The 27,941-nt window shown below is 36.5% G+C and overlaps 2 protein-coding genes across 2 annotated transcripts; both read right to left on the bottom strand.

The window, feature by feature from the left end:
* Nucleotides 1-369: 369 nt before the first annotated feature.
* On the bottom strand, nucleotides 370-24,646 carry LOC134814354 (ankyrin repeat and BTB/POZ domain-containing protein 3-like). Its single transcript, XM_063822452.1, has 24 exons — nucleotides 24,523-24,646; nucleotides 24,235-24,365; nucleotides 23,918-24,067; nucleotides 23,694-23,799; nucleotides 23,333-23,469; nucleotides 22,631-22,768; nucleotides 15,137-15,294; nucleotides 13,439-13,541; nucleotides 12,505-12,520; nucleotides 11,655-11,807; nucleotides 9,122-9,275; nucleotides 7,728-7,844; nucleotides 7,492-7,566; nucleotides 7,169-7,343; nucleotides 6,838-6,978; nucleotides 6,524-6,680; nucleotides 5,732-5,879; nucleotides 4,137-4,248; nucleotides 3,892-3,984; nucleotides 3,565-3,659; nucleotides 3,345-3,413; nucleotides 2,502-2,615; nucleotides 2,181-2,266; nucleotides 370-1,817 (listed from the first exon to the last, which is right to left on the bottom strand). The coding sequence occupies exons 1-24, from the start codon at nucleotides 24,564-24,566 to the stop codon at nucleotides 1,697-1,699; spliced, it is 2,793 nt and encodes a 930-aa protein (XP_063678522.1). The 5' UTR covers nucleotides 24,567-24,646; the 3' UTR covers nucleotides 370-1,696.
* Nucleotides 24,647-24,819: 173 nt separating this feature from the next.
* LOC134814419 (E3 ubiquitin-protein ligase HACE1-like) lies at nucleotides 24,820-27,881 on the bottom strand. The gene has a single exon (XM_063822530.1). It carries the CDS (start codon nucleotides 27,871-27,873, stop codon nucleotides 25,171-25,173), a length of 2,703 nt encoding a protein of 900 aa, XP_063678600.1. The 5' UTR covers nucleotides 27,874-27,881; the 3' UTR covers nucleotides 24,820-25,170.
* Between the last annotated feature and the right edge of the window lie 60 nt (nucleotides 27,882-27,941).

The following is a 27,941-nucleotide window of genomic DNA, read 5'->3' as shown; positions in this document are numbered from 1 at the left end:
AGGCCATGGCATACTTCGTTGTATTATTATATGGGGGGCAATCAAAATTAAAGTAGAATAAATCAGCCTTCTGATCAGGGGCTGTGTGGATATGATGTGATGTGCGTGGTGCGCGCGCAAGTCAATGTGGCTGTTCACCACACTTTTAGTGGTGTACGTTTATTCAGTCCGCGCGCTCCATTAATACAATATGTAGACTCATGCACGCGTTTTGTCACATCCCACATGTATACTATATACAGCCATTTTATATTATATTGGTACTTACTACTTTGTACAAGCACATTTATATTGGACGACATCCATTTTACTAGTGCTAGATAAAACTTGAGGTTAAAGAGTAACAACCGACAAATAAAACGATTAATATTATTGGCTCTATTTCAATCGAACTTTAGAGTAAAACTAGCAACACTGTGGAAACAAGCAAAATTGTAAGATTAAAATTAATCCGATTTATAAGATGCAACATTCGGCTTTACAGACTGATTATTCTCATTACTTTGAGTGCACACCAAAACAGATTGCATAAAAAGTCCCTGACCCAATTCAAAAGTCACCAAAGTTGAAGGGTCACTCAAAGTTTTAAAACAGGTCAATTCAATCAAAAGTGATTGCCTGAGGTGCGTAAACCCTACTCAATAATCCTAAATATTCCAATCCCTTTAAAGTGGAACTGAAATCGGCTACCTTGCAGTTTAAGCAGAAATGGACATTTCGTCGTTATCTATATATTTAGATTTTAACCCATTTTCCACCGCATTTTACCAAGTCATAATATTCAGTTGTCAAGTGCTTAAAAGCACTGTTTACAATTCCAAAATTTAAAAATGGTAAATTTGACTGTAAAAAGTTATATACCAATTAACAGCTATATTATAATAATCATTTAATTATTCAAGTAAATAAAAAAATAAATTCGCAATCAAATTATATAGCCCTTATAAACCCCGAAACGTTTATCAAACAAGCAAATGCCATCAATATTCAATATCATTACTATTAAAGCAAATATAACGTAGTTAAAATCAGCAAATCCTATGTCACCCTATACTTCCTATATAGTTCACTGATAAAAGAATCTAAGATGAAGATAAATAAAATACGCTGCGAATTAAGTTACCTTATTTTGTTGCTTGATACCATCAGGTCGATTGTTTGCCTAAATTGTAAAGCTGAACATTAAACAAAATAATAATATGTACATAAATGTATACTGTATAGGGTATTGTATGTAGTAATACATTTTAACTATTACTCCAACACTGTAGAGCAATAGTTTTAATAGAAGCTGAGCGATGGCAATAGAGCACAGCTAAAAGTGAACTTAACCAATAAAAGTGAACTTAACCACTAAAAGTGAATTGTTTTCCTGATTAAATTACTACTTTGCGAGATAAAATATAACACCTACGAAACATCAGTCTTGATGTTCAACTGTCATGACTATTATAATATGTAAAAATGGCATGCTTTAATTATCTTACAGAGTCATTTACTTATAATTGAGTTACTATTATTACTATTCTATTAAATCATGTACTTTAAATTATTTTTGATGGTTTATTAATCACACAAGTTAAACTGAAATATACAGGAGAGATCTTCCCAATCATCGGAAATAAAACGACAACCCATTAACCAATAAGCTAATTAACAGAAGTTCAAATCACCTGCTAATTGGATAATTAACTAATTAATTGCTGATTAGAGGCGGATTGTTGATTGACATGGATCGACTTTTGATACGTTTCTGGATTCGCTTTGAGAGCTGCTGCTGTAGGACACTACAGAGGTCTGATTTTTCGAGCAGATTTCTGAAATTAGGGTTAAAATATTAATAAATTAATTAAATTAGGGTTAAAAATAATCAAATATTGGTTAATAAATTTGAGATTTCAATTGTTTGTCTTGCGCCATATCATATGAAATAAAATGAGGTATTATATCCCGTTCATATGATTAACCAACAACACAAGGAAGGTGGTTAACCATGTCAGAGCGGCTGACTGTGAGTGATGCGAGCGAATGTGTGAATGTGAACAAAAGTATAACTCAATATGAGACACAGACAAAATAAAAACAGATACAGATATATAATATATAATAGTAAGTAACAAATGTTAAGACTGCAGTCATAAATAAGCTTTAAAATAATACAAACACAACAAATTCCTTACGCGAAATCTTCTTTTTTTATGAGCTCAGGAAGAAAGCCCAGGAAGAAATGAAGGCAAGAGTGAACGAGGTCATGTGCGGTGTATAACTGAAATATAAAATATTTATTAATTAAATTAATTCAATATCTTTTGAAGTTTTTCTTAAGGCAATATTATAAGCATGATATCTTTTTTAAATGTATAAAGGCAGTATAATATAATAACGCAGTTTAGTCATTTGATAATTCAATAGCGCAGTTTAGTAATTTAAAACCTCGCTCAGTAAGGTTTTAAATTACTGTTGAGTAATACTTACACAAAAAATAACCAAAAATCACGTACCTTAGCTTTCTGATAAACAGTTATAACGTTGTCTTTAGTAATAGATCCGGCTGCTAAACTCTCGCAATAAAACTGTAGTTCGTCGAGCATGAAGAAGTGCGCCGCGCTTAACACCTGATACAGGTGGTGAAATGTGAGTCAATTTGAGTGTGAGGAAGTTATAAAATGTGTATAGCAGGAGCAGTGTGATAAAGAGAGGGGGGATAGTTTGTAAAATGACATTATTTTAGATATTTTATTCCAACTTCAATCAGTTTCCTTCACTCGTTCGTAAGTAATAAAGTAATAAGAAAGAAGTTCTACAAAAGAGTCTCATAATTGAGTGCGAGGTAGCTTCGGCAAGGTTTCGTTCTGCTAGCTATACAGTATACAGTATATATTATACAGTGTACAGTATACAGTGTACGGTATACATTATACAGTGTACAGTATACATTATACAGTGTACAGTATACAGTGTACGGTATACATTATACAGTGTACAGTATACATTGTACAGTGTACAGTATACAGTGTACGGTATACATTATACAGTGTACAGTATACATTATACAGTGTACATTATACATTCGAAGAAATAAGGAAAGCGGTGTTTAGATATGAATAGCAGCAAATAACAGAGTTTTCCGGTGATAAACCAGATGTATTTAACTTAGACATGGGAGAATTTATTCTATATCACATAGTGTAGAGCAGTAATTAGGTGAATATGCCGGATATGAGTTTAAATCTAAAGCTAAAACTAAAGGTAAAGTTACAAAAGTTACAAAAGTTACAAAAGTTACAAAAGTTACAAAAGTTACAAAAGTTACAAAAGTTACAAAAGTTACAAAAGTTACTTACATCAAGTACTATGCTGCTCTTTATATCCACACAGTTAACTGATCCAGCGTACAGGTACTTGATAATTATCTGTGGTGAGAAAGTACACTGTTAACAGAATAACAAGACTAAATAGGGATATTGCAAACTTGAAATCAATAAACTACAGGGAAAAAGACACTTTCTCTCCCTTTTGAATGATGGAACTGTAACTAAACGGAATGTGTGTAATATAACTAACCTCAAATATGCTGTATTTAATATCAGGAATCTCCACCACAGCACTTGTTCCCTCTACAAAGTGCTTTGAGAGCATAGCGTTGAACCGTTCACTTCCTGTAAAGAGTAAAAGTGAAACTACTAAAGTGAAAGTGAAACTAATACAGTTGAAAGTAGATTAGGGAGTACAGTGAAACTGCTAGATATGAGGGAACCCCATCATTACCCTGACTCACTAAATTAATTGTCAAGACTTACAAAATAAAAGGGTTGAATAGTCCCTCCTTTCTTTCAGTAGTCATGAATAGTACTAATATAACATCAAGAATATTTGAATAAATGAACTTACCGGTGACGATGACTATTTTGTGAGCGTAGAACATTTTGTCTTCTACCAGAAATGTGACGTCACTAAACTCCTTGTTGTTTACGTAAGTTAAATCTGTAATTATTTTCTTTGTCAATTTGTTGGGTAACGAGAAATCAATCAATTATTAAATCAACTAATTTAGTAATAATTGATCTAATAATTATTATACTGATTGATCATATATTTATTTAACTAATTTATCAGATAATTAATTAATAACAGACCTATCCTTGGTTCAGGAGCAGCATGCTGACTGAAGTTAGTAATAGGTTTCCACTGAAACACGCCGTAACAATGTTGTAACATCTTACATGCCGACATGACCACGTCCTCCTCCTGCAAGTACATGTACAGTTTACACTCAGTATACATTGTATACACTCAGTGTACATTTTATACACTCAGTGTACATTTTATACACTCAGTGTACATTTTATACACTCAGTGTACATTTCATACACTCAGGGTACATTTTACATTCAGTGTACATTTTACACTGCAGAACACATTTCTACGCACTACAATTAATGTGGAATCACCGCGTTGTAAGATTACAGTATGGATAAGAATTCCGTTGAATGTTCTAGAATTCTTACACGCGTGTTAATTCATACACATTATTATATATAAGCCATTCAATTACATTCTTTCGCTGGCTTCAAATATGCTCAAATAGTTTGGTCGGTTCCTAGGGAGTAATTTTATGATTAGTATACATTTTGTACTGTCTGGTATTTGTAGTATATAAGATGTCTGTTGATCATTTAAATGCAAAATTATAAGTTAAAATAGATAAATAATTATTATTGGACAACTTTATTTCTCAGTGCCGTCCACTGTTATTCAGCATTCCAGGTATTTGGAAGCTCCAAATTTCATTAGGGTTTGTTAATGAAAGGGAAAGTGAAACACTAGAGAAGAAAGTAGAATAGAAAGTGAAAGTGAATGAACTAGAAGAATTGTTACATCTCAATGCCGTCCACTGTAATTCAACATGACAGAATCCCAGGTAGGAGGAGGAATTCCAGGTATTTTGAAGCTCCAAAATGTCGTGATAGTTTGTATTTAGGTCCTTAGTATGAGCATATCATTTAGTTTGTCATATAAATGCTGCAAATATTTTGCATAATACGAACCCAAAAAACTCCTGCAAAAATATGTCGTACGAACCCGGCTTGTTGACTCTTTTATTTATAAGACTGGATAGCAATTTGAATGAGTGGTTACGTACAATTATTTTTCTTGTTTAAAAACAGGTATTGCTGGTTGTAATGATCAGGAAAATGTAGTGCAATTGTCTGGACGATACTAATTGGCAATCAGCCAACATGTCAGCATATCATTAAACATGTCTTATTGAAATGGGATCAATATCAAAATAATATATTTCTATAAAATATATTAGCATTAGTCGTCAAACTTAAAAATTAGGCAGAAAATAACATAATGTGCGTGGAAATTTTACAGAGAATTCAGAATTTTACACAAAGATTCAGATAGGAGAATTAATTGTACTGTTGGGAACAGTGACGGTACCAAATAATGACGGGGACAAGGGAAAATAATATTACACATTTAGAGCATAAAAATAGAGAAGTAATTTTCAATTTATCAATTAACCCATTACAGTTTTAGACTCTTCTGCTGTACTTGGCAAAAGAACAGCCGCAAACTGGGTCTGCAGGGCAAAATTCCCGACTAGAATTCCGACGGCATAACTATTGATTATGACATGGTTGTGATATTATTATGCCGCCGGGATTCTAGTCTATGACCTATTTTCCTAAATTAATTCTGATGTGATCTGATTGTTACAAACCTTTGAATGCTGGAAAATTTCAAACAGCAGAACGATGCCGTCTTTACAGAAGGCGTTAGAAAACTCATCTACACGGAGGCAGTCGTAATCGTTAAGAAGATACCGGACTATCTCCAGGTTTTCTTCTTCGTACGCTGTCTCCAGACATCTAGGGGAGTGTGGTTAGTGAAAGTGAATCTAAGGAAGTATGGTTAGTGAAAGTGAATCTAGGGGGAGTGTGGTTAGTGAAAGTGAATCTTAGGGGAAGTGTGGTTAGTGAAAGGGAATCAGGGGAAGTGTGGTTAGTGAAAGGGAATCTTAGGGGAAGTGTGGTTAGTGAAAGGGAATCTAGGGGAAGTATGGTTAGTGAAAGGGAATCTAGGGGAAGTGTGGTTAGTGAAAGTGAATCTTAGGGGAGGTGTGTTTAGTGAAAGGGAATCTTAGGGGAGGTGTCAGATGTGGTTAGTGAAAGTGAATCTTAGGGGAAGTGTGGTTAGTGAAAGGGAATCTTAGGGGAAGTGTGGTTAGTGAAAGGGAATCTAGGGGAAGTGTGGTTAGTGAAAGGGAATCTAGGGGAAGTGTGGTTAGTGAAAGTGAATCTTAGGGTAGGTGTGGGCAGTGAAAGTGAATATAGGGGAAGTGTGGTTAGTGAAAGTGAATCTTAGGGGAGGTGTGGGCAGTGAAAGTGAATCTAGGGGAAGTGTGGCTAGTGAAAGTGAATCTAGGGGAAGTGTGGTTAGTGAAAGGGAATCTTTAGTTAAAAACGTTCAGAAAAATGAAAGTGAAAATAAAGTTAAACACAAAATTAGTCACCTAGTCCAGAAGTTAAGGTTCCACATGACCCCAATAGACCTCAGCTCTAGAGCAATGTTAAGATAACCATGCTCACACGCCAGATACAGAGCTTCTTGTAGCTTACGAAGACGGGACAGTCTGATACCGTGAGCTCGATTGTTCTGGAACAGATATCCTGCGCAAAATAGGTTAATTAGTTAATTAAATAGGTGCGGGTAAGATTCAGAGAAAATCTTGCCGTTCTTGCCTTTCTGACCTCAAGAAAAATAAATTCTCCAAAATCTTAAAAAGTAAAGATGAAATTAAACAAAAAGTGAAAGTAAGCCACGAACCCTCGGCGAGAATCTCCTGCAAACTGAGCATGTCGTTACTTTTAACACTGGGCTGGTGTTGCAGTAACTTGTGCCGCACCTCCACGTGACCGTGTGCTACTGCCAGTGCTATTGCGTTACTTCCACCCCTGTTCCGAGGTGCTGGGGGAGGTGGAGTTACTACGGTTACTACGGTTACTACGGTTACTCAAATGTGAGATAACCTTATCATACCATTTATAGAATTTGAAAACCAATTTTATAATATGCAGTTAAAAGACGTGTTAATACCATTTAATTAATTTACTTAAAAACAGTTTAAGAAATTGAAGGACAGGTAAGATGCTCTTACTTGAACCACTGCTATGTATAGAGCTGCTTAGAAAGGGGTCAGCTCCCTTTTCCAACAGCAACTCCACGATGGCAATGTCTCCAGCTGCCGCAGCTAGTTGGAGAGGTGTCTCAGTTGTAATGTCGGCGGGGTTGTTCATACTTCCTTCCACTGCTGCCCCACGTGACAGTAACAGCTGGGGAGTGGTGTTAACTGTTAAGTGAAGGCGAAGTTTTTCCAACGCGAAATTATACAGATTTTTGAATCTGATAGGACTAATTAAATAATAAATTCTATTTAATTCTATTTTCATCCATTCTAAATTGCAATCTTGAGATAAATACCTTTACTATATCAGTGTGACCCTGGTTAACAGAGAACGATAACGCTGTCCACCTTCTGTTCTCCATTGGAATAACCTGGGATTAAACGAAGTTAAATCAGAAAATCGGCAAATCTGAACGTTAATTATAAATTCACGCGATGAACTCCACAACCGAATCTAAGAGGACTAAGAGGACTAAATACACAATATAAAGTTGCTATGTTTCTAACTTATCAGTTAAAGTTTTAAATAAACCTGAGTGTTATCCAAAGGAACAGGAACTGCTATGTTGGGGTGCGCGTCTGCGTCTAGCAGTAAGTGAACCAGGTTGTAGTCCCCTGCATTAGCAGCGCACATCAATGGGGTCATTCCCTGACAAAAGTGGGGTCAATATCAGTGGGGTCATTCCCTGACAAAAGTGGGGTCAATATCAGTGGGGTCATTCCCTGACAAAAGTGGGGTCAAAATCAGAGGGGTAATTCCCTGACAAAAATGGGGTCAATATCAGAGGGGTCATTCTCTGACAAAAGTGGGGGGGGGGTAGATATGAGAGTTGATACTATACCGTCAGGGCCGATAGTTACCTAGTAATTATGAGGGTTGATGCTGTCAGGCCCGTTAGTTACCTGGTAATTATGAGAGTTGATGCTGTCAGGCCCGTTAGTTACCTGGTAAATGTGAGAGTTGATGCCGTCAGGCCCGTTAGTTACCTGGTAAATATGAGAGTTGATGCTGTCAGGCCCGTTAGTTACCTGGTAATTATGAGGGTTGATGCTGTCAGGCCCGTTAGTTACCTGGTAAATGTGAGAGTTGATGCCGTCAGGCCCGTTAGTTACCTGGTAAATGTGAGAGTTGATGCCGTCAGGCCCGTTAGTTACCTGGTAAATGTGAGAGTTGATGCCGTCAGGCCCGTTAGTTACCTGGTAAATATGAGAGTTGATGCCGTCAGGCCCGTTAGTTACCTGGTAAATATGAGAGTTGATGCCGTCAGGCCCGTTAGTTACCTGGTAAATATGAGAGTTGATGCCGTCAGGCCCGTTAGTTACCTGGTAAATATGAGAGTTGATGCTGTCAGGCCCGTTAGTTACCTGGTAAATATGAGAGTTGATGCTGTCAGGCCCGTTAGTTACCTGAGTACATTCCCCTACTTATATGTATACACTTTCTAGTAATTATTATTATGACAGTGCGTTATATGTAAGACTTAGTCATGTACCTGTACGTTACAGAGTGTGGATGTTAGTACTAGGTATGTATCTTTTATTCGTAAGTCAAGTGAATATTTCCTGTTGAGCGAATACACGTGCGAACACGTATATAATACTGAGCTGCCATACCTTCAACTGTGCTTATTCAGTGCCTGGGATTGGTATACGTTCTGATAATAATGTATATAATATGGTTCACAGCTCACTTCCCTGTAAAACCGGAATTAGAGAGTTGAGCTGTCACACCTTGTTTAAACAACTGTTAGTATTAAAGTATGTACAGTATTTCAGCCTTAGTATACACCAGTGTAATGTGGGTGATTTAACCGCCGCCGACACTGGTCACTCTAGTCACTACTAATACTGTGTAATATGATGTCATAGTAGCGTCATAGTTACGTAAACACTTACATATATACTGTCGTTCAGGCCGTTAGTTACCTGGTAAATATGAGAGTTGATGCCGTCAGGGCCGATGGCGGAGAGTGCCTGTCTGATGGAGTCGTTTCTGCCACATGTGAGTAGTTTAAAGGGGAGGGAGTTGAAGCTGGAGGCGTAGTTTAGCTTGTGAGACAGACAGAGTGGGTCTTCTAGTCTGAGGATTAGGTTAAGTTAGCCTCTGTGATCTAGAGTACATTGTACAATGTACTCAGTACATTCCCCCTACATTTTATATGATATACACTTTCTAGTATTCTATATTATTATACAGTGCTGTATATATGTTATAGACTATAGTACATTGTACATGTTACTGTTACAGAGTGTGGTATGTTAAAGTAACCTAGGGCTATGTATCTTTTATTCGTAAGTCAAAAGATGAAATCTTTCTCTGTAGAGCGGAAACTCCACGTGACGGACACACGATATGATAATACTGAGCTGCCATCACCTTCAACTGGTAGCTTATTACCAGTGCACTGAGGATTGGTATCGTTCTATAACAATAAAATGTATATAATATGGTTCACAGCTTCACTTCCCCCTGTAAAACCAGAAAGTAAGTAAGTTGGCGGGTCACACTCCTCTGTGTTAAACTAACTATTTGTATTACAGTAATTGTACAGTATATAATACACTCTACAGTATACACTACAGTGTAACTGGTGGTGATTTAATACGCCTTCCAGACACTAGTAACTCTAGAAACTACTAATACTGTGTAATATGACGTCATAGTATTACGTCATTGTAATATGACGTCATAGTATTACGTCATACGTTACGTTAAACACTACACTATACTTACTGTGTGCGTTACAAGTTGTTAAACTGATAAGCTAATGGTGGGAGGTGAAGCATGAATCTTGAAGAAAATTGACGATCTTAGTAATAGTTAAATCCACGAAGCTTATATTTGAGATTTGAGAGGTTACACTGCGGTGTATATTATATAATGAATTTTATAAAGCTATTAACTTTGAAAAACAGTACCAGATGTTGATACCTAATTATAAAATCCGTGTAACATATTTGTATATAATAAGCAGATAATATTATCTGAGTTGAGTCATATGACTGCGACTGTGTAAATAGTTTGTTAGTATATAACTCGTGATGTTCGCTCATGTTTAATGAGAAAAAAAAAACTCTTTTAACAATGTCAACAACTTCTCGCTACTCATTAAGATGATTTCCCATAGTTTATAATTCTCCTCTCAAGAAACATCATAGCTTTACAATCGTCTTAAGAACTTTCAAAGATCATAATAAGAAGTGACAAGATTCCCAGTAGCTTATAAAACGAATTATGTGACAACGTACCACTATAAATGTTATGCTTCCAGAGTTCTAAAATGCAGCTCGCTCGCACTGAACTCAACATAATTACCACAAATCCGATCAAAATTTCGCTCGCAAATCTTTGCATGTGCACGTGCGCGTTCCAACACCGTTGCTATGCAACCTTTTGATTTTTACCTAACTTCCTATTTCTCTGCTAAATACAAACTCTTCGTATCACTTATATGTTTTAAATAATCCCCCTCCAGGTTCCTATTTCTCGTCTAATTTGCAAGTGGGCGGTCGTACATGCAAAGAGAATCTATCATTTCATTTTATATAGTAGATACATCCAAAAGTTATTATGATAAAACATCTAGAAAGTTCCTCCCAAAGTGTATATTATGATCCTAGCGAGCATATGATGTTAGCTGTATATTATACATCAGTGTTTATTCAGAGCAAGAAGACCAGGTAGTACACCAGATAAGATAGTACAATACTACTAGTACTACTAGTACAGTACACACCCTCTTTACTTATGTAACACCTTCTTATATAACGTCACCAGGCATGTAGCTAGTAGACACTGGTTACTAGACAGATCATATTATGTACATTATGTACATTGTATATTGTATAATGTACATTACATAATATTAATTATGTTGTATACTACCCGTATCATGTTATCTTACTTGTACAGTTAGCTAGATTTAGCCCCCACCCCCCCCCCCCCCCCCCCCCTAATCTGTTTAAGTAACATAAAACATGATAAAGTCATCACTTTATCTCAGCTACAACTCGGTGAGATCATCTATTGCACAAACTGATACCTGAGCTTGTGATCTAGTGCCTGAATGACGTACCATCACATACATGATCTAGTGGTTACGATTCTGTGTCATGGTTTAAATGTCCTTATATGGTAGTATTACCTTATATGGTGATATTGTAGCCAATAGATTGAGCTATGATCAATGTCTAAGTACTAATGAATTGTTGAGTTGTCATAGTAACGCAAAGTATTGATCAGTTATCACTTTATCACATGATTACTAAAGATGATGGAACTATTCAGTATTCGTGTTAGCAATGTATAATCCAACAACCAAAAATATTTATTTTGACACGTAGATCTCACGCGTCAAAACAAATTAATGTCGTTAAATGGCAGACAAGGATCAAAAGGGACTGGGATTATTCTGGGATTGTAATAATAATAGATATTTACTACAAATAAATATCATACCCGTATCTGCGTGGAGGGTAGTCAATACCAAGTAGGAATTTAGCAGCTTGAGAGATATCATCCTCATCTATAAGTTCACTAAGATGGTGAGCAGCGTATATCCCTGCTACTCTGATCCACTCTCTAATACTGATCTGATTACACGCTCTGTTCCTGTAACACGTGGGGGAGTTAGTGACGTAATACATGACGTCCTACGCTTCATGACGTCATCGCCGATATAGGTGGTTGTATAAATCTGGTACTAAGGGACTGTGACGGATTGAACATTGATTTTCTGTTTTTGATTTCTCATCTATATTATGAATCCTAGCCTAAATTTGTGGCTCCTTGATGATCGACACTTTAGTGTTATTCTATTGCAGGTAAGATATTCAATCACGATTACCTAAAAATAATCATTTGAAAATTCTATCGCTATTTCTAAAGGAATACTTTTGAGAGCTGAATTTCGAGTATATTCTTTAAACCGAAATTGCTGACAATACTACATATTTTAAACTGTGACAAGAAAGTAACGTACTCATGAATGTCTGGTTAGGTAGTAGAGCGAGAATGAAGCGTTGTTGCTCCAACTGAGGGTTGTGTAACATTGCCGTGTGTTCTTCTGTACGTCTAAAGTGGGATTAGTGGCGGTTTTAAATATTGGTCTAAATGTGTTGTTATTTCTCCATTTTAAAATTCATTAAATTTGAAAAAATTCCATATTTATTGGCAAGATGAGGCTTGCACCTTGTGTACACGATTTCATTGCAATTAAAAAGAGCGTTAGATTTTTTGTTAAGTTGTAAGTAACCACGTGACGTCATTACAATATCAAGTTACGTCATTACAATATCAAGTGACATACCTGTAGCTGATGGTGGCTGTAAGTGTTGTTGGCTTGGAACTAATTCTCTAGTACTGATAGTGTTGTACCACACAAACTAAACAAAACGTGTCACATAATATGAACTAAAATGTAACGAAAGCGGACAAGAATGTAACGTTTTAAATTAATGAGTTATAATAACTCACATCCCACTGTCACATTGTGAGCATGCAGAGGTTTGAAGTACCTTACTACATTCTTCAAATTGTGAATAGCATATTATATCATCATATTATTTATAATGTCGATATATTATGTGTCAGATACAGTGCATCTAATATGGCTTGATAACTATTAAATAATTTCACGGCAAAATCAGTGATAATGTAAGATTACCACAGTAGAGTATTTTTTGAGAATTGGTGAATCTGAGAATTTTACCATTTTCGCCGGGAATACTCACAAATTATTTTTGAATCTGATAATCAATTGGAATGTGAATTGTATCTACGAATGAACACGGAAATTGGCAAGTTGTCAAGTTTGCAAAAAGAGAAGATAGGAATTAGTAAGATCGGACAGTGACAGATAACACTATTAGAGTACTCATATTACTTTTAAATTTCTGACTGCGCTGTGATTATAGAGCCATCATTAGAAACTAATGAAGTTATCACGAGCCACAAAATAATATAGCTTCTCCACTCTTCAGGGGTTATATTGGGATTCCTGGGGGCTTTTTCGGTATGCGCTCTGGATTATTCTTACAAGCTGAAGTTCCCTCGCCTGCATAATGAGAAATTATGACATCATAACAAAGTGATGACGTCATCAGAGGTGATGACGTCATCAGAAGTGATGACGTTATCAGAAGCAGGTGCACAGACCAGTCCATGTTCACGTTATACAAGCAGGTGCGGAGTTGGGCGTTGTGCTGTAACTACACTCTAGACTTCTTAACTCTTTAACTAACAGACAAATATACTTGGCGTACCCAGGGGTGACTTGATGTCCGTGCAGTGCTCACATCCACAGTCCTCAAAGTATTCTGTCATGTCCAGCGCTCCCAGAGAATCCTGAAATGTGGAAATTAGAAATTTAAAGGGAAACAATTCTTAACGTGATTTGTTCTTATAACTTAATAAAGTAACCTGCTTTCTATTATTTTACACATTTAAAGATACTCAGATAGTACCTTAAGTACGTGTTTTTAACACTAAAAAAATGTCAAGGAAAGTGTCAGAACTTAACGACAACTTATGCAACTGATGATGACGTCACAGATATGACGTAACTACAGGAAACTTAGTGATAAGTCTAAACTTTGTAAGTCTTTGATATGATGCATGGATGGATATTATGCACATATATACAGTATAGATAATGTTATTATTTTGTTGTGATCACAAGGGTGATATTTGATTGTGGGTTTTATAACGGTGTATGACGAAAAGGAGAGTAAAATTAATACGTGCCAACTACATTTCTGGATAGTAAAGGCCCTTTTGCTGACTCAGTTCGAAAATTGTTAAATTTTGGCAAAATTATCCTTTTTTCCCGTGACAGATGTTTTTGAAGGTGTACGAATAACCGTTATTTTAACATCTCATTCGTGAGCAATGTAAGTCACCATGAAAAGACCGAAGTTAAGCTAAGGGAATTAAAAAAGACCCGAAATTTGTTTATTTCTTTGTATTCCTATATTATATCCCTTTAAATAACGTAAAAATAAAGCAAGTTCAATATTTCCAGAAGAGTATAATATTATTGTTGATGACGTCACGACGAAGATCACGTGACAGCCTCAAATTGTCACTGACAGTCACGAATTCCTAAATCCACAAAGCACGTGAGGCGTATTGTAAGTACATATATTGGTACTCAACTGAACTCTACTAGAGTTTATAACTTATGTTAACAATGTATTATTTTATCAAGTACTGAGTTCAGTAACATAATATTATTATGTGTTTAAATAACGAGTATGTGTTTAAATAACGAATAAAAATAGTATGTCACAATCAAATCTGAGCTAGAGGTAAAAGTTAACGGTTAATCTACATTCTACGTACCATTTGAAGTATAAAATAACATAATATTGTGCTAATAACCAACTAATTCTACCAATACATCGGACAGAATGATGAAGACATTATTAGGTAACAAGTTATTATTAACTTGCTAAGTTAATACCAACTTATACTAAGTTAATTTAAAAATAGATATTTGTATATAAATATCCTATTTTAGGAGCAGAGACAGGCAAGTTTAAAAGACACATTTAAAACAGCTGTGTTATCACAGTGTGACGTCACAGTAACGCGTGTAGCTGTTGACATTACCATGGTGGTAGGGTCCAACGTGTCAAGGCTCTTGTTTAACAACATTAATTACTGTCCTTAACAATACCCGGTACTTACTGTGAGGCCCTTAACTCTTAACTAAAGCCCAGTGTTGTAACATCACTGATGTTAGCCTCGAGATGGATCTTGATGTGCCTTCATAACTTTACAAAAGCAAGATGCCCATAAGAAGAACGAGTACAGGTAAAAACCAATGGTATCAAAACTTATATTTGCTGCTGAATAAGACAAAACCCACAACCCTAAAATCAGGTTTATAACTCGATTCAACCCACCTCTGGGGCTGTGTTAGTTACTTTTAAACCCACCTCTAAGTTAGGGCTATCAGGAGGGCCCTGGTTCATCTCCTCCTCCTCCTCCTCCTCACTCCCAATAACAAACTCCACCCCAAATACCCGAGCTAAGTCCTCGTCCTGCTCGATCACCGACTGCAGCACTTCTCTAGTTAACACAAAATCTTGTTTCCCTGAGTGGGGTTAGAGGGTTATAGTCACGTGGGCTGTAGTCACGTGTTAGTCACGTGCTTGTTGAGTATCACGTGATCACGTGATCTTAATGTAGCGCTTAGTATACTGCAGCCTGGTGTCTAGTCTAATTGGGCCAATCAGTTTATTATAGACCATTGACTGTCGAGTGTCGTTATACTACACATCTTTTCTATTCTTATCATACCAGTATTTACTACTACTGTAGTCTGGTGAGTAATTAGCTGCTAATGGGTTCAATTAGACGTTCTAGCTAGGTAATTAGATACTGTTAGTTGTAATTACAGTATTATAATATACTGATAAAGCACTAACTGTAACACTGTGTACAGTTAGAGAGTAGGCAAGTAGCACGCATTCGGCTTATAGCGGAACATAACTGTATTATATATAAATATATAACTCCACTTTTGACCTATTTGGCGGCCATTTATTAATTCCATAATTGCACCGGTATTTGGTAGATTTTTTTCCAGGGGGTGCGATTACAAAACTAATTGCACTGTTTTGAGAGTGACCGAAATCTTATTAGGTACGATTACTAAACTAATTGCACTGATTCCCTGAAAGATGCTGTAAATCATGGCTCAGGCAGACAATTAGAGTTAGAGAGAACACCTCGTAAAATGAGGACCTAATTAAATCCGAGTATTTTACTACTGTGAGGTGCTGACTCAAGTATTGACTTAAATCAACTACCTGAGGTAGTTTGGCGACCGTTAGTGCAATGGTCGCAAGAAATAAATTTATTGGCATGAATTTAAATTTATAGTTTAGGACAACATCTTTCCTTGTGTTTGGAATAAGTCAATCCTTACATTGCATTAACACAACACAGTATGAGGCTGAGATCTCACTAATTATTTGTAAAACAAAAAGTGGCATAACTTATGTTCTGATAAATATTTTTGCTTCTAAATTTCACAGAATGTTAATAACAAGTATCTAAACCTTTGTGGCAAGTTTTGTGTGATTGCGAGCTTCACTGAGCTTATTTGACCAATTTAGCCCCTGAGCGAGCTAGCTTGAATTTCTCACCCAGAACTGTTTACATTGGTTAATAGAAACCACCAAAGCACCAAAAACAATCCTGGGTCACAAAATTAAAAAACCAGCGATTTATTCACGTTTTACCAATTCTATTCACATGGATCCATCGCACATTCCATTCTCTCTATATTTTAACTGATAAGGACTATCACAGATGATCCTTCCTGCTTGTTTATATCGTTCTTCTTACATGGAATGTGCGATGTATCATGGTGAATAGAATTGGTAAAACATAAATAAATCGGTGGTTTTTTAGTTTTTTTACCCAGGATTTTTTTTTGTAGTTTCTATTAACCAATGTAAACAGTTCTGGGTGAGAAATTAAAGCTAGCACACTCAGGAGCTAACTTTGTCAGACAAGCTCAGAATCACACAAAACTTAGCACGAAGTTGTGTCTAATTATGATTGACATTCTCTAAAAATTTGAATCAAAAATATTAATCAGAACGTAAGTTATGGCGCTTTTCCATTCTGAAATAAAATAATTAGTGAGATCTCAGCGAGCTGTTACAATTTTAAGAGATAAGGATGGGTAGACTTTTGAGGCCCGCCCTGTATAACAACAAAGTCGGTGCGATTATAAACTAATTACACTGGTTATAACATCAGAGGCGTGGAGTTATACGTGAATCTAACTGCATGTATAATACGATTACACCAGTTATTGCACTCGGCTGCGCCTCGTGAAATAACTGCAATAATCGAACTCGGCTTCGCCTCGTGCGATTATTGTATCAATTTCCACTCGGCTGCGCCTCGTGCAATTAATAGTGTAATCGCATTATACGCAGTTAGATTAGCGTATGTAATATTATGTATAACAGTATATTATATATAATAATATATAAGGATCAGTGTAGTGCGTATTTGAGTACATTACGTCATACACTGAATGTAGTGCTCACGGTGTGTGCTTATAACCTGTACACAATAATGTGCACTGTCCTATTTTTTAAATCTTAAATCTTATCGAATAAATTAGACTTGGCAGTTAGAACTATAAACATTATACATTATACACTATACAATGTAAATTGTATAGTGTATATATATTATATGGCTATAGATGCCTGATACGTCATGTACGTAAAGTGAGCATGTAAAACGTGTATAACTGTAGTAAGACAAATACTGTACATTTAGCTCAGAGAAAGACAGATAATCTGAACCCAAGCCTCGGTTTTTTCTGAGCCTTTGGTTTGAAGCTGTTAGGATAGACTTAGAGCAGTCAGCATGTTGACTCAACATTGTTCAGTCTCTACCTCGGTAAACATTTTGTGGACACTAAAAGTTGGGTTTCACAGAGTGAACTATGTAAAGTATTATACTTAAAGCTGGAGTTATTTTCGTTAATATTATAATGCTATAATCTATTATTACTAGACAGGAAATTAATACTTTATCCTTTGCACCCGGCCAGATAATATCTAATTAATCTAAAGTATTTAAGCAAAGTTCATAATTAACTTAACTAGTCAACTTAATTTAATAATAAGTGGCTAATGTGCCCTCTGTGTGTAATATGTATACAGTGTTGAATTACTTTAACTGTAAAGTGTACAATGTACATTTGTCATCAGTAGCCAGAATATACACTGTTAGTAAGAGGACTATGTGTGTACATAATACACTATACACAGTATACACTATACACTGTGTACACTGTGTACACTGTGTACACTATACACGGTGTACACTATACACAGCATGCACAGTATACACAGTACATTATAACGCACTAATATTCTATCCTGGTAATCAGACCTTTTCAACGCCTCTTTTCAGACTGTAAGGAAGAATTAGCTGAACTTAATTACAATGTCGGAATTAAAAATCATGCGAAGTGACTTCAAAGCTGAAATAAATGTTGTGCGGAAAATTCTGTTTTTCGGGTTTACGAAACAGTGCGAAGAGATAGTAGCCCGGAAAATGATAAAAAGCTGAACAGGATTTGGCACATTCCTTACTTATGAACCTATAGAAATTGTGGCCAACATTAGATTCATCTGGTCCAACATACAGCCCGTTTTAGCTCCAGGACCTTATTCCTGGATCCCATTTGACAGAATGAGATTTCGCCTACCATCAACCGGCAAAATGTTCTAAACTTGAGAGAATCCTCTGAATTACTAAAACTTGATAGTGACAAGAATACTTGGCCAATAGAATGCAGTTTTACACAATTCCACAGATAACTGTGTTATGTAACTGTGTTATGTAACTGTGTTATGTAACTGTGTTATGTAACTGTGTTATGTAACTGTGTTATGTAGCTCAACTAACCTTCTATAGTTCTATTTTGCGCTCTTCCAACTTAAGAAGTTAGAACTTATTTGCCAATGATATCATAAAATTTGACGTTATCTTCTGATTTTTTTCGTCAATATCTCCAGAGCAGATGCATTATATTGTAAAGAAAAGCAGGTGCAATTAAAGCATCTTACATAACCTGCAGAGAGAGAGATCTCGCTAGTAATTATACCATATTAGGGAAATAGCGGTTACATTGCTCTACCAGTTCTGAGAATCGTGTCCAGTCATATGCAGCTGTACTTTGTAATATCATTACTATCCAGGTCCAGTCATTGGGGAAAAGTGAGTATTCATACTGGCACATACTGGCATAAACTGGTGCATACCGGCAAATACTGGCAAATACCAGCGCACACTGGCGCATACTGGCATAAACTGGTGCATACCGGCAAATACTGGCAAATACCAGCGCACACTGGCGCATACTGGCATAAACTGGTGCATACCGGCAAATACTGGCATAAACTGGTGCATACCGGCAAATACTGGCATAAACTGGTGCATACCGGCAAATACCGGCAAATACTGGTGCATACTGGCATAAACTGGTGCATACCGGCAAATACCGGCAAATACTGGTGCATACCGGCAAATACTGGTGCATACCGGCAAATACCGGCAAATACTGGTGCATACTGGCATAAACTGGACACTGGTGCATACCGGCACAGAAGCTCTATAGTATTATTATAATCCAGCTCCAGTCATAGAAAATAACCAAATAAGAGATAACTTAGAGATGATTGAGTACTGTTCTTGATAAACATGCTCCCCTTATCTGTTTTAGCATTAATCCTGATCAAAGCAAGTGGGTGGACACAAAATGTCAAACTGCCAGAAGGAAACGAAGAAAAGCTGAACGTGACAACAGGAGACTTAAAACTGCAGATTCAAAATTAGACTATAAAAAAGCTGTTAAGCATGCCGAGGCAGTTATAAACACCACTAGACAGCTATACTATGAAAATCGTCTGCAAAGCTGTGAGGACAATAAAAAAGATACCTACAAAATAGTCAATCAGCTGATGGATCGGGACATATCTAAAAACTTGAAGCCTAATAACAAACCTGCTGAAACTCTATGTGAGGAGATGAAAGAGTTTTTCAATGATAAAGTGGAAAAGATTTACTCTGCCATTAACAATGATACTGCAGCTGACATTCTTCTTGACCACTCTGAACCATTTCAAGGTGAAGCCTGGAGCCAATTTGAAACCATAAGCGACAATGATCTCAAAAAGATTCTTTCTGACCTTAACAAAAAAGAATGTGAAGAGGATCCCATCCCTCTAAAACTTCTAATGCAGTGTTTTAATGAAGTTAAACCAATTGTGTCATTTATTATCAATGACTCACTTGTCACTGGAAAATTTCCGTCAGTCCTAAAGAGTGCTCTTGTCAGACCAGCCATCAAAGATGATAAAGGAGATGTCAATAGCTTCAACAACTATAGACCGATTAGTAACTTACCTTTCCTCTCGAAACTCATTGAAAAGAGCGTCCAGAAACAGATGACCAAACATCTTGACTATCACAATCTTCATGCTGAGCATCAAAGTGGTTATAGGTCAAATCATAGCTGCGAAACTGCGACCCTTACCATCTACAATGATCTTCTTTGTATCAGTGACATGAAAAGTAAGGTTATCCTCCTCCTTTTGGACCTCAGTGCTGCTTTTGATACTGTAAATCATCACTTGCTCCTAAAAAACTAAAAAAGGACTTTGGTTTTGAAGGTACTGTTCTCGAATGGTTTACATCATACCTTAATAACAGATCCTTCACAGTAACTATTGATAAATCAAGATCAAAGAGATGCTTCCTTAGAATTGGAGTCCCGCAAGGTTCAATTCTAGGTCCAATTCTGTTTATACTTTACACAAAGGAGCTCAATCAGATCGCAAAGAGACATGGATTTAACATCCACATGTACGCAGATGACACTCAACTGTACATTGAGTTTAACCCACTATTTCGAGATCTCTCAACAATCGAAGAGAGAATAACAAATTGTTTTGAAGATATTAAGACCTGGATGACCCAAAATAAACTCAAACTGAACCAAAACAAAACAGAAGCTCTTGTAGTACAGACCAAGAACAGTTACTCTTCATGTCCAGTCGATTCAATACAACTTGACAATGCAGCTGACCCTGTGGATGCATCCCGCACAGTGAAAAGTTTAGGTGTCCTATTTGATCAATTCCTAACATTTGAAGACCAAATAAATTCAATTATCAGTTGCTGCAACATCCATCTGAGAAACCTTCGAGTTATAGGCTCAAAGCTTAACTATGATCTAAAAAGACAGCTCATTCACTGCTTGATCTTTTCAAAACTAGACTACTGCAATGGACTCTTATACGGTTTACCTGATCTTCTAATAAAGAAACTCCAGAAGGTACAAAATTCCTGTGTTCGATTCTTGTTTGGTTGGAAAGCTATCAAAAAATGGGACAGTGTCACTCCATTCCTGAAAAAAGCCCATTTTCTTCCGATACGACAACGAATAGAGTATAAGATTGCTCTAACCGTGTTCAAATGCGTTAACAACATAGCGCCGGAGTATATCATCAAATGTATTGACATCAAAAGTCAACCTGTACGTGTACTAAGAACTGAAGAAGACTATTTCCTCCTAAATGTTCCTCCTATTTCAAACTATAGTAAAACTGAGAGAAGTTTCAGCTACTGCGGACCCTCTGTTTGGAATAAGCTTCCTTATCAATTGAGAACACTAACCGATATCGTCTTATTTAAAAAGAAACTAAAAACTCATCTCTTTGAAAACGTATTTGTATAAGTATCATGTATTACCTTTCTCATAAAATGCATACTTCATAAAAATAAGTTCTTTAAATGTACATGTTACTCATGAGTCGCTTTAGATGGTTTGAACTGAATCTTTGGGTTTTGAGTTCTTTATGGCTATAAAGCGATGTATAAATTCCTACTTATTATTATTATTATTACTGATATCAGTACATTTTCAAATGTCAAGCTACTTCATGCGAGTATGTAAATCTGTATTGTTTTATATTACCTCTCATATTTCCTCTTAACGTAAGAGGCTATGCTTTAGGGTATAACACCCCAACATTAAAATTAATTTAATCTAAATTTAAATTGTAGTAGAGTACCTTGTTATTACGGGATTGATGGGTAATGGTTGTCTTTAAATCTAAATTACAAGTTTCACTTTATTATATTATTTGTTTGTTGTTTGTTAATTTATCTTAGCACCCAGTGCAGCTGTATCCCTTCTCTCATAAAATTCTATTAAAAATTATACAAAACTGCTTTTTAATAGACATTAAGAGAAACCAACAAGTTTAAGAGTTTAACTTTGATAAAAAGAAGAGTTAAAATCAATAAGAAATCAGACAAGATTAGCTACTAATGACAAGATTAGCTACTAATGCAATGATAATAATGTTAATCTTGACAAGCAATGTGTAGCCATTCACACAAGAACCCAGGTATCTGCTTAACACGTAACAGAGAATTAAACACAGAGGAGACATAGAACCACATATCAGCTCACAGTAGCGGTTACTATGGTTACTGGTGCTTGCAGAGGGTATCCATATGACAAAAATGTAAAATTCTATCCTGCCAGCTTTGGATTTTCACAAAATTACTTTCACATTTTTTCACAATATTTCAAATGGAAGACCCCCTGGGATAAGGTTGTATTTAAGCACACACAGCGCAGGAACATGATAGCGCAGGTAGAAGGGTGGCACACATAGCGCACTATAGCTACATAGCGCACTATAGCACCTGCAAATATGCTACCACAAAGTAATCTTAGCATCCACACGAAAACAGTGCAAGAGATGAGAGCTAGTGCTTGTACACGGGGTAAAAACGTGTAAAGCGTTAAGATTGGCACACAATGCACGCGGGGTGAGTGTGTGCGCAGCGCCACATAAAGCAAGCGCATCGCGTACCTCCAGCAACCCATCCGCTGGTGCTAGGACCGGAGTCTCTGTTGAGGCAGGGAGGGCACCAGCTGGTGTCCCAGTCTAGGATGTTGTAGTACTGATACACCTGTGTAGTGGGCACTTCCTTCCCCGCTTTCTGCTTCCCTAACACGTGGTGTTCCATCAGTCACACGTGGTCAAGTGTCACGTAACACGTGATCATGTGACACGTGATCATGTAACACGTGATCACGGGTTTTGGTTAAGTGTTTGCATTTTACATGGGGAGATCACACTCATCTAGAATCGAATGTTAATCAATTTGTATCCATCAGTCAGATCATTAGAGTCTATGTGCTTTCACAATGTGTCAAACAGTTAGTTAAATTAATCTTAAATTCGTGGTCGTTTTTAGCATCATTCTGTGTTTCAACTTGCACGTGAACTGATTGGATAATGCACGTGCTCGCTTGAGTTCACGTCGGTCGCTCCACTGTTTTATATGAATCAATACTTTTGATAATCTCCCCAAAATGCAGTCATTGAATTTCAAGCATACACATGTTCAAAACACAACGTAAAGCAGAACAGGATAATCTTAATAATCTGCTAATCTGTTCAAACGTTATCAACACACAATACCCACACAGACACACTACAAACAAACACACAAACACACGAACAAACACAACAAATGCTTCAGACAACACAGATGTGCCCAGGAAATACCTTTGCTGGAATCTGATGTTACTTTGGTCTGGATGGTCCGGGTGAGAAGCTCCTCAGTGAGACACTGGAATGCAGCTGCTAGATAAACCACACTGCAGTCAGTTACCCGCTTTGATATGTTGTGATCCACCAGCCATCTGGTGGTGTTAGTTTATTATTACCTAGATTAGTTAGTTAATTAATTAATTAATTAATTAATTCATTAACTAATTAATTAATTAATTTACTGCTTTAGTTTAGTAGGAATTAAGTGAGTTTTTCGGTCTCAATGTAACCAGAAAATTTACATAAATCTATTTAGTTTTATAATATTTATTCATATAACATGACAGTCGTAATACTCATAAAACCATTAAATAACCTGAAGAAGTGTCCTACAGAAAAGGAAAGAAGACACCGGACAGATTTACTGAACTTGTACTTGTCCATACTCATCAGGAACAAAGAGAACGCATGTACGCCTGACGCTGCAAGACAACATAATTAGTAAACTAAATAATTAGTAAAAACACGAGAACTGATGTGTCACTTGTCAGATACTTCAAAACTATAAAATAGTGTACTTCTTTGGAATGTGTGTCTTACCTAGTGCAAGGTGAGAGAGGTTATCATGGAAGATGAGTCTTAAAGCAGTTTGGACCTCAGCTTTGGATGTTCGGAGGAACCGAACTGAGAGGTGCTTCAACTCGTTGGAGAGCTTCTTCAGGGGGTGCTTCATAATCTCGCTGATGTAATCTGCGATGTTTTTAAAATAGTCCAAATTATTCAATATTATAGTGGGTATAATATGATCACTGCAATGATATGTTTGAATAGCTGAGATTATGGAGATTGACGAAACAGTAAAATTATACCACTTAAGATTTTGTCCGTCGCTATTTAAAAGTGAAAGTAACACATACCAACAGCATCTTTCTCGACGATCAAGTTGATATCAGTTCTACAAAACGTAAAGTTTGGGTTTTTTAGCGTGTTCTCGATGTGCTTGTTCCTCCATGGCCATTGTCTTAAAGGGTGTATCTCTTTCTCTGTTCTGCAAGTTAATTAGTTAATCGTCCATAATTGGTAGGGTGATGAACTTATTTTTGATCAATTTTATTTTGAACATTAAAGTTAACCAGGTTGTCTAAAGATTAGATATCTGGAGATTTGTTTGCAAAGGAAAAATGTTTTTTTTAACCACCAAGTACCTGTTACCGCTTGTTGCATGTTCTGATCTCTTAGGCGTTATCATTAGACGACTGTGGGGCTTGGTTGCTATCTCTCTGGTATGCACTCTGGTACGTACTATCTGGTAGCTTACATCATCATTTGGAATCTATATTTGGATATTCATTGATGAACACTCGAATTTCGCTATAAATATAACTGTAATCTGAAGCAGAAATTAAATAAGTTAATCATGCCGCAGAGAATGAGATCAGATTATTATTATGGTAGAATTTAATTTATGTGCATTATTTACAAGATGAATGAGACTCAAAAGATCAAAAAAATTTGGTATTCAAACTGAAAATATCCGGGAAATTTTGACAAATAAATTATGGCGAGTCGTAATAGGTCTTCAGAAATCCTTAAAAATCAATGCAATTAAATTCCAAAATGAGCTTACAATAATAACTGAGGTCTCAATAAAAACAATCAACTTGCATATTGCTGTTTATTTTGGTAGTAATTTGCATAAAAACTTGAAAATCATATCATATATACTTGCACACTACCAATTTATCTCATACTTCAACGTATGTCACGTCTTCCAACTAAAACAACTCATGTATACAAAATTATATATAACATAACGTAAAAATCAGTTCACAAAATAAAGCAACATCAAAATTTCATACAAAATCAAATCCTTCTGAACCATACTTAATGGCTATCTTTAACTTACTTTTAACAATTTCGAACGATTTATAACTTGGCAGTTTCAGTAAATTAAAACAAGTGCTGGCAGTAGGTAATTTATTCTGGTCATGAGTTTTACTAATGGTGAAGGGCATCACCTCCCCGGATCCCTGCAGACCAGCAAACCCTCCCAGAGGCACCTTGGAGCTACCAGTGCAGAATTGTAAGAGCAGTGCGCGCTCCTCAGGGGTAAATTCGTGGACAACCTCCCAGAACCAGAGGATCACTTGATCTTCAGCCTCGTAGTTGTTGTAGGTGGTGTTTGTTTCCCAGTCGTGGGGGTCAATGTTGGGAACCCCACACATTAGTAATTCCAGCTCGTTTTCGTTGAATATAGCGACGAGTGAGGCTGGGATTATGGAATGAAATCCATCAAGAAAACTGTTGATCTGGGGCCGGATAGCGCTTGTCATTTTATACTCTGTTACTAACTCCACGTATTCCTGTTTGTTACTTTCAGCTACTGGAATACTGGAACCTCCTGGTTTTAGTTCTACCACCCTGGCTTCACCCAGAACATTCTGATCTTCACTGAAAGTCAGTCCCAGATCATCTTCAAACTCTGTAATATCATTATCCAGCAACCATTGTAAACTGTTAGCATATCCTGGATCAATGGACCTAACATCAGTGTAATCAGATGGAATCCCAAGAATATGCTTGTAAAACGATTTTGTAAAATGGATATTGATGACATTGCTGTGGTACAAGGATAACCCCATTATAATCCCTGCAAATCTGAAATAATTTAAATGATCTTCTTGAATATCGGAAATATGACTAGGTTGGAAGGTCATACCATCGTTCGAATTAGTAAAAAGTGCATAATCCTCATTTAGCATTTCATTTGTAAGAATATTGAACCATTCACGCCTCACACCAGCTCCTATACCTTGGTCCCCATGAAATGAAATCACAAAATTCTTCCTCAAATCGTCTAAATTAGCATTGTAGATCTCTGAACACGAGCTGTTGAATATGTCATCTCGACGGATTCTGATCTTTGCACTGTCATCAGGGTGAGTATTCGGAGCAATATCTTCATATAAATTGTCATAAAACCATTTCTTTCTGAGAGCAAGATCTTTCTGATAAATCACTTTTCTGATTCCATTGAACTGTCTCATGAAACTTGGAGATTCCAAGAAAAACTTAAGTTGGTTGAATATGAAAAAGCTGTTGTGAGCAAGGAAAACCTTAAAGACATCAGAATAGGAGGTAACAAACTCTTCAAATTTAAGGTGAAGAGAGGTGTCTTTTGACCACAGATGATATGCCTCAATGACTGTGCACAAATTATCTGAGACTTTATCCAGCGATTTAGAGTCACCATCAAATGTGTCACAGAGGAACAGATTTCCAGCTTTGGTATCGGTATCAGTTGAAGCTAGCAGCTCAGAAATTGATATATCTGACCTGCGTTTTGCAATGACTTCTTTACTAAGCATGGCCATCCACTGTTCAAGAATAATCCAAACATCATCAAGTCGATTTATGATCACAGGGCTTTCAAAGAAACATCCAAAAGTGAAAGAACTAGACCCTGATGGGGTAGTTGGAGGGGACATTGTAGTTGGTGTGCTTGAATCACTGTGAGTTCTAGATTTGCTGCAGTGAGATACAATGAGAGAAACTTCGTCTAACATGCTGATTTGTTTCAAGGCTTTCACAAGACTGACAAAAGCTTTTGGAGTAGCCTTATCAGTATTAGAAGACATGACTTCCTTTCCAGTATTTATTGTTAGAGAAACCAGAGTCTCCCAAATCTTTAAAACTAAACTTCTTTTTTTGCAGCAAATATGCTGGATACATTCAATTACATATTTGTAGTTGATCATTTCAGGAACTCTGAGGGTCTCAATGAGATTGCACAACTGAGTAGGGTGAGACTGTGTCAAAGAATAGACACAGTCAAGGTACCGATTAGAAACCAAGATTTGTAACACTGACATACCATTTGAATTTTTAGCTGAAGGACTAGCCCCATATGATAGCAAAAGATCTATACATTGTTGGTGCCCTTCTTTAGCTGACAGTATGAGAGGTGAATGCCCTTCAATGTTCACATCATTTACTTGAGCACCGTTGTCAACTAAATATTCCACTGTTTTATAATGTCCATGCATGGCCGCAAAATGCAAAGCTGTCTGACCCATTTTATCACGTACATTAAGCTCAATGTTCCGTGAAAGCAAATCAGCAAGGAGCTCATTTCTGCCACTTAGAGCTGCCCAATGAACAGATGTTAAACCATCGTTATCTGGTACTTTTGGATCCGCACCTTTATTTAAAAGAAGCTTGCAACAATCTTTAAATCCATTACGAGCAGCAAAATGTAATGGAACAACCCCATTGCTATCTGGCCTATTTGGATTGGCACCAGCGTTCAAGAGAACTGCAACACATTCAGCTGCACCAATGTTTGCAGCCATATGAAGTAAAGTTCGCTTTATTTTTGGTAAAACAGTATCAATGTCAAAATATGGACTACTGCTAATCAATTCTGACACTTTTCTATGTTCTTTTTGCAGCACCATGGGAAGTAACATATTGAGAGCAGCATAGTTGTCTTGAGGGAGTTGGATGGAATGCCCGATTTTCAGGGTTTTGAGCACACTTAGGAATGAGCGGTCCATAATCTGAGATAAATCAAATGTTATATCAAAAGAATATTCAACAAAGATTATTGACTATCATATAATTG

This window comes from Bolinopsis microptera, chromosome 4 (assembly GCF_026151205.1).
Source record: "Bolinopsis microptera isolate Bmic1 chromosome 4, MBARI_Bmic_1.0, whole genome shotgun sequence".
In the NCBI taxonomy this organism is placed as follows: Eukaryota; Metazoa; Ctenophora; class Tentaculata; order Lobata; family Bolinopsidae; genus Bolinopsis; species Bolinopsis microptera.
This window is presented reverse-complemented; position numbering and strand designations above follow the sequence as displayed.

Excerpts from the sequence above, each read along its gene's own strand:
- LOC134814354 (XM_063822452.1), bottom strand. The coding sequence starts at position 24,566 with ATGATAACGCCTAAGAGATCAGAACATGCAACAAGCGGTAACAG. Across the intron at positions 5,880-6,523 it reads AACCTTAACTTCTGGACTAG|ATGTCTGGAGACAGCGTACG; the intron begins GTGACTAATTTT and ends ACACTCCCCTAG. Across the intron at positions 4,249-5,731 it reads AAATTTTCCAGCATTCAAAG|GAGGAGGACGTGGTCATGTC; the intron begins GTTTGTAACAAT and ends ATGTACTTGCAG.
- LOC134814419 (XM_063822530.1), bottom strand. The coding sequence starts at position 27,873 with ATGGACCGCTCATTCCTAAGTGTGCTCAAAACCCTGAAAATCGGGCAT.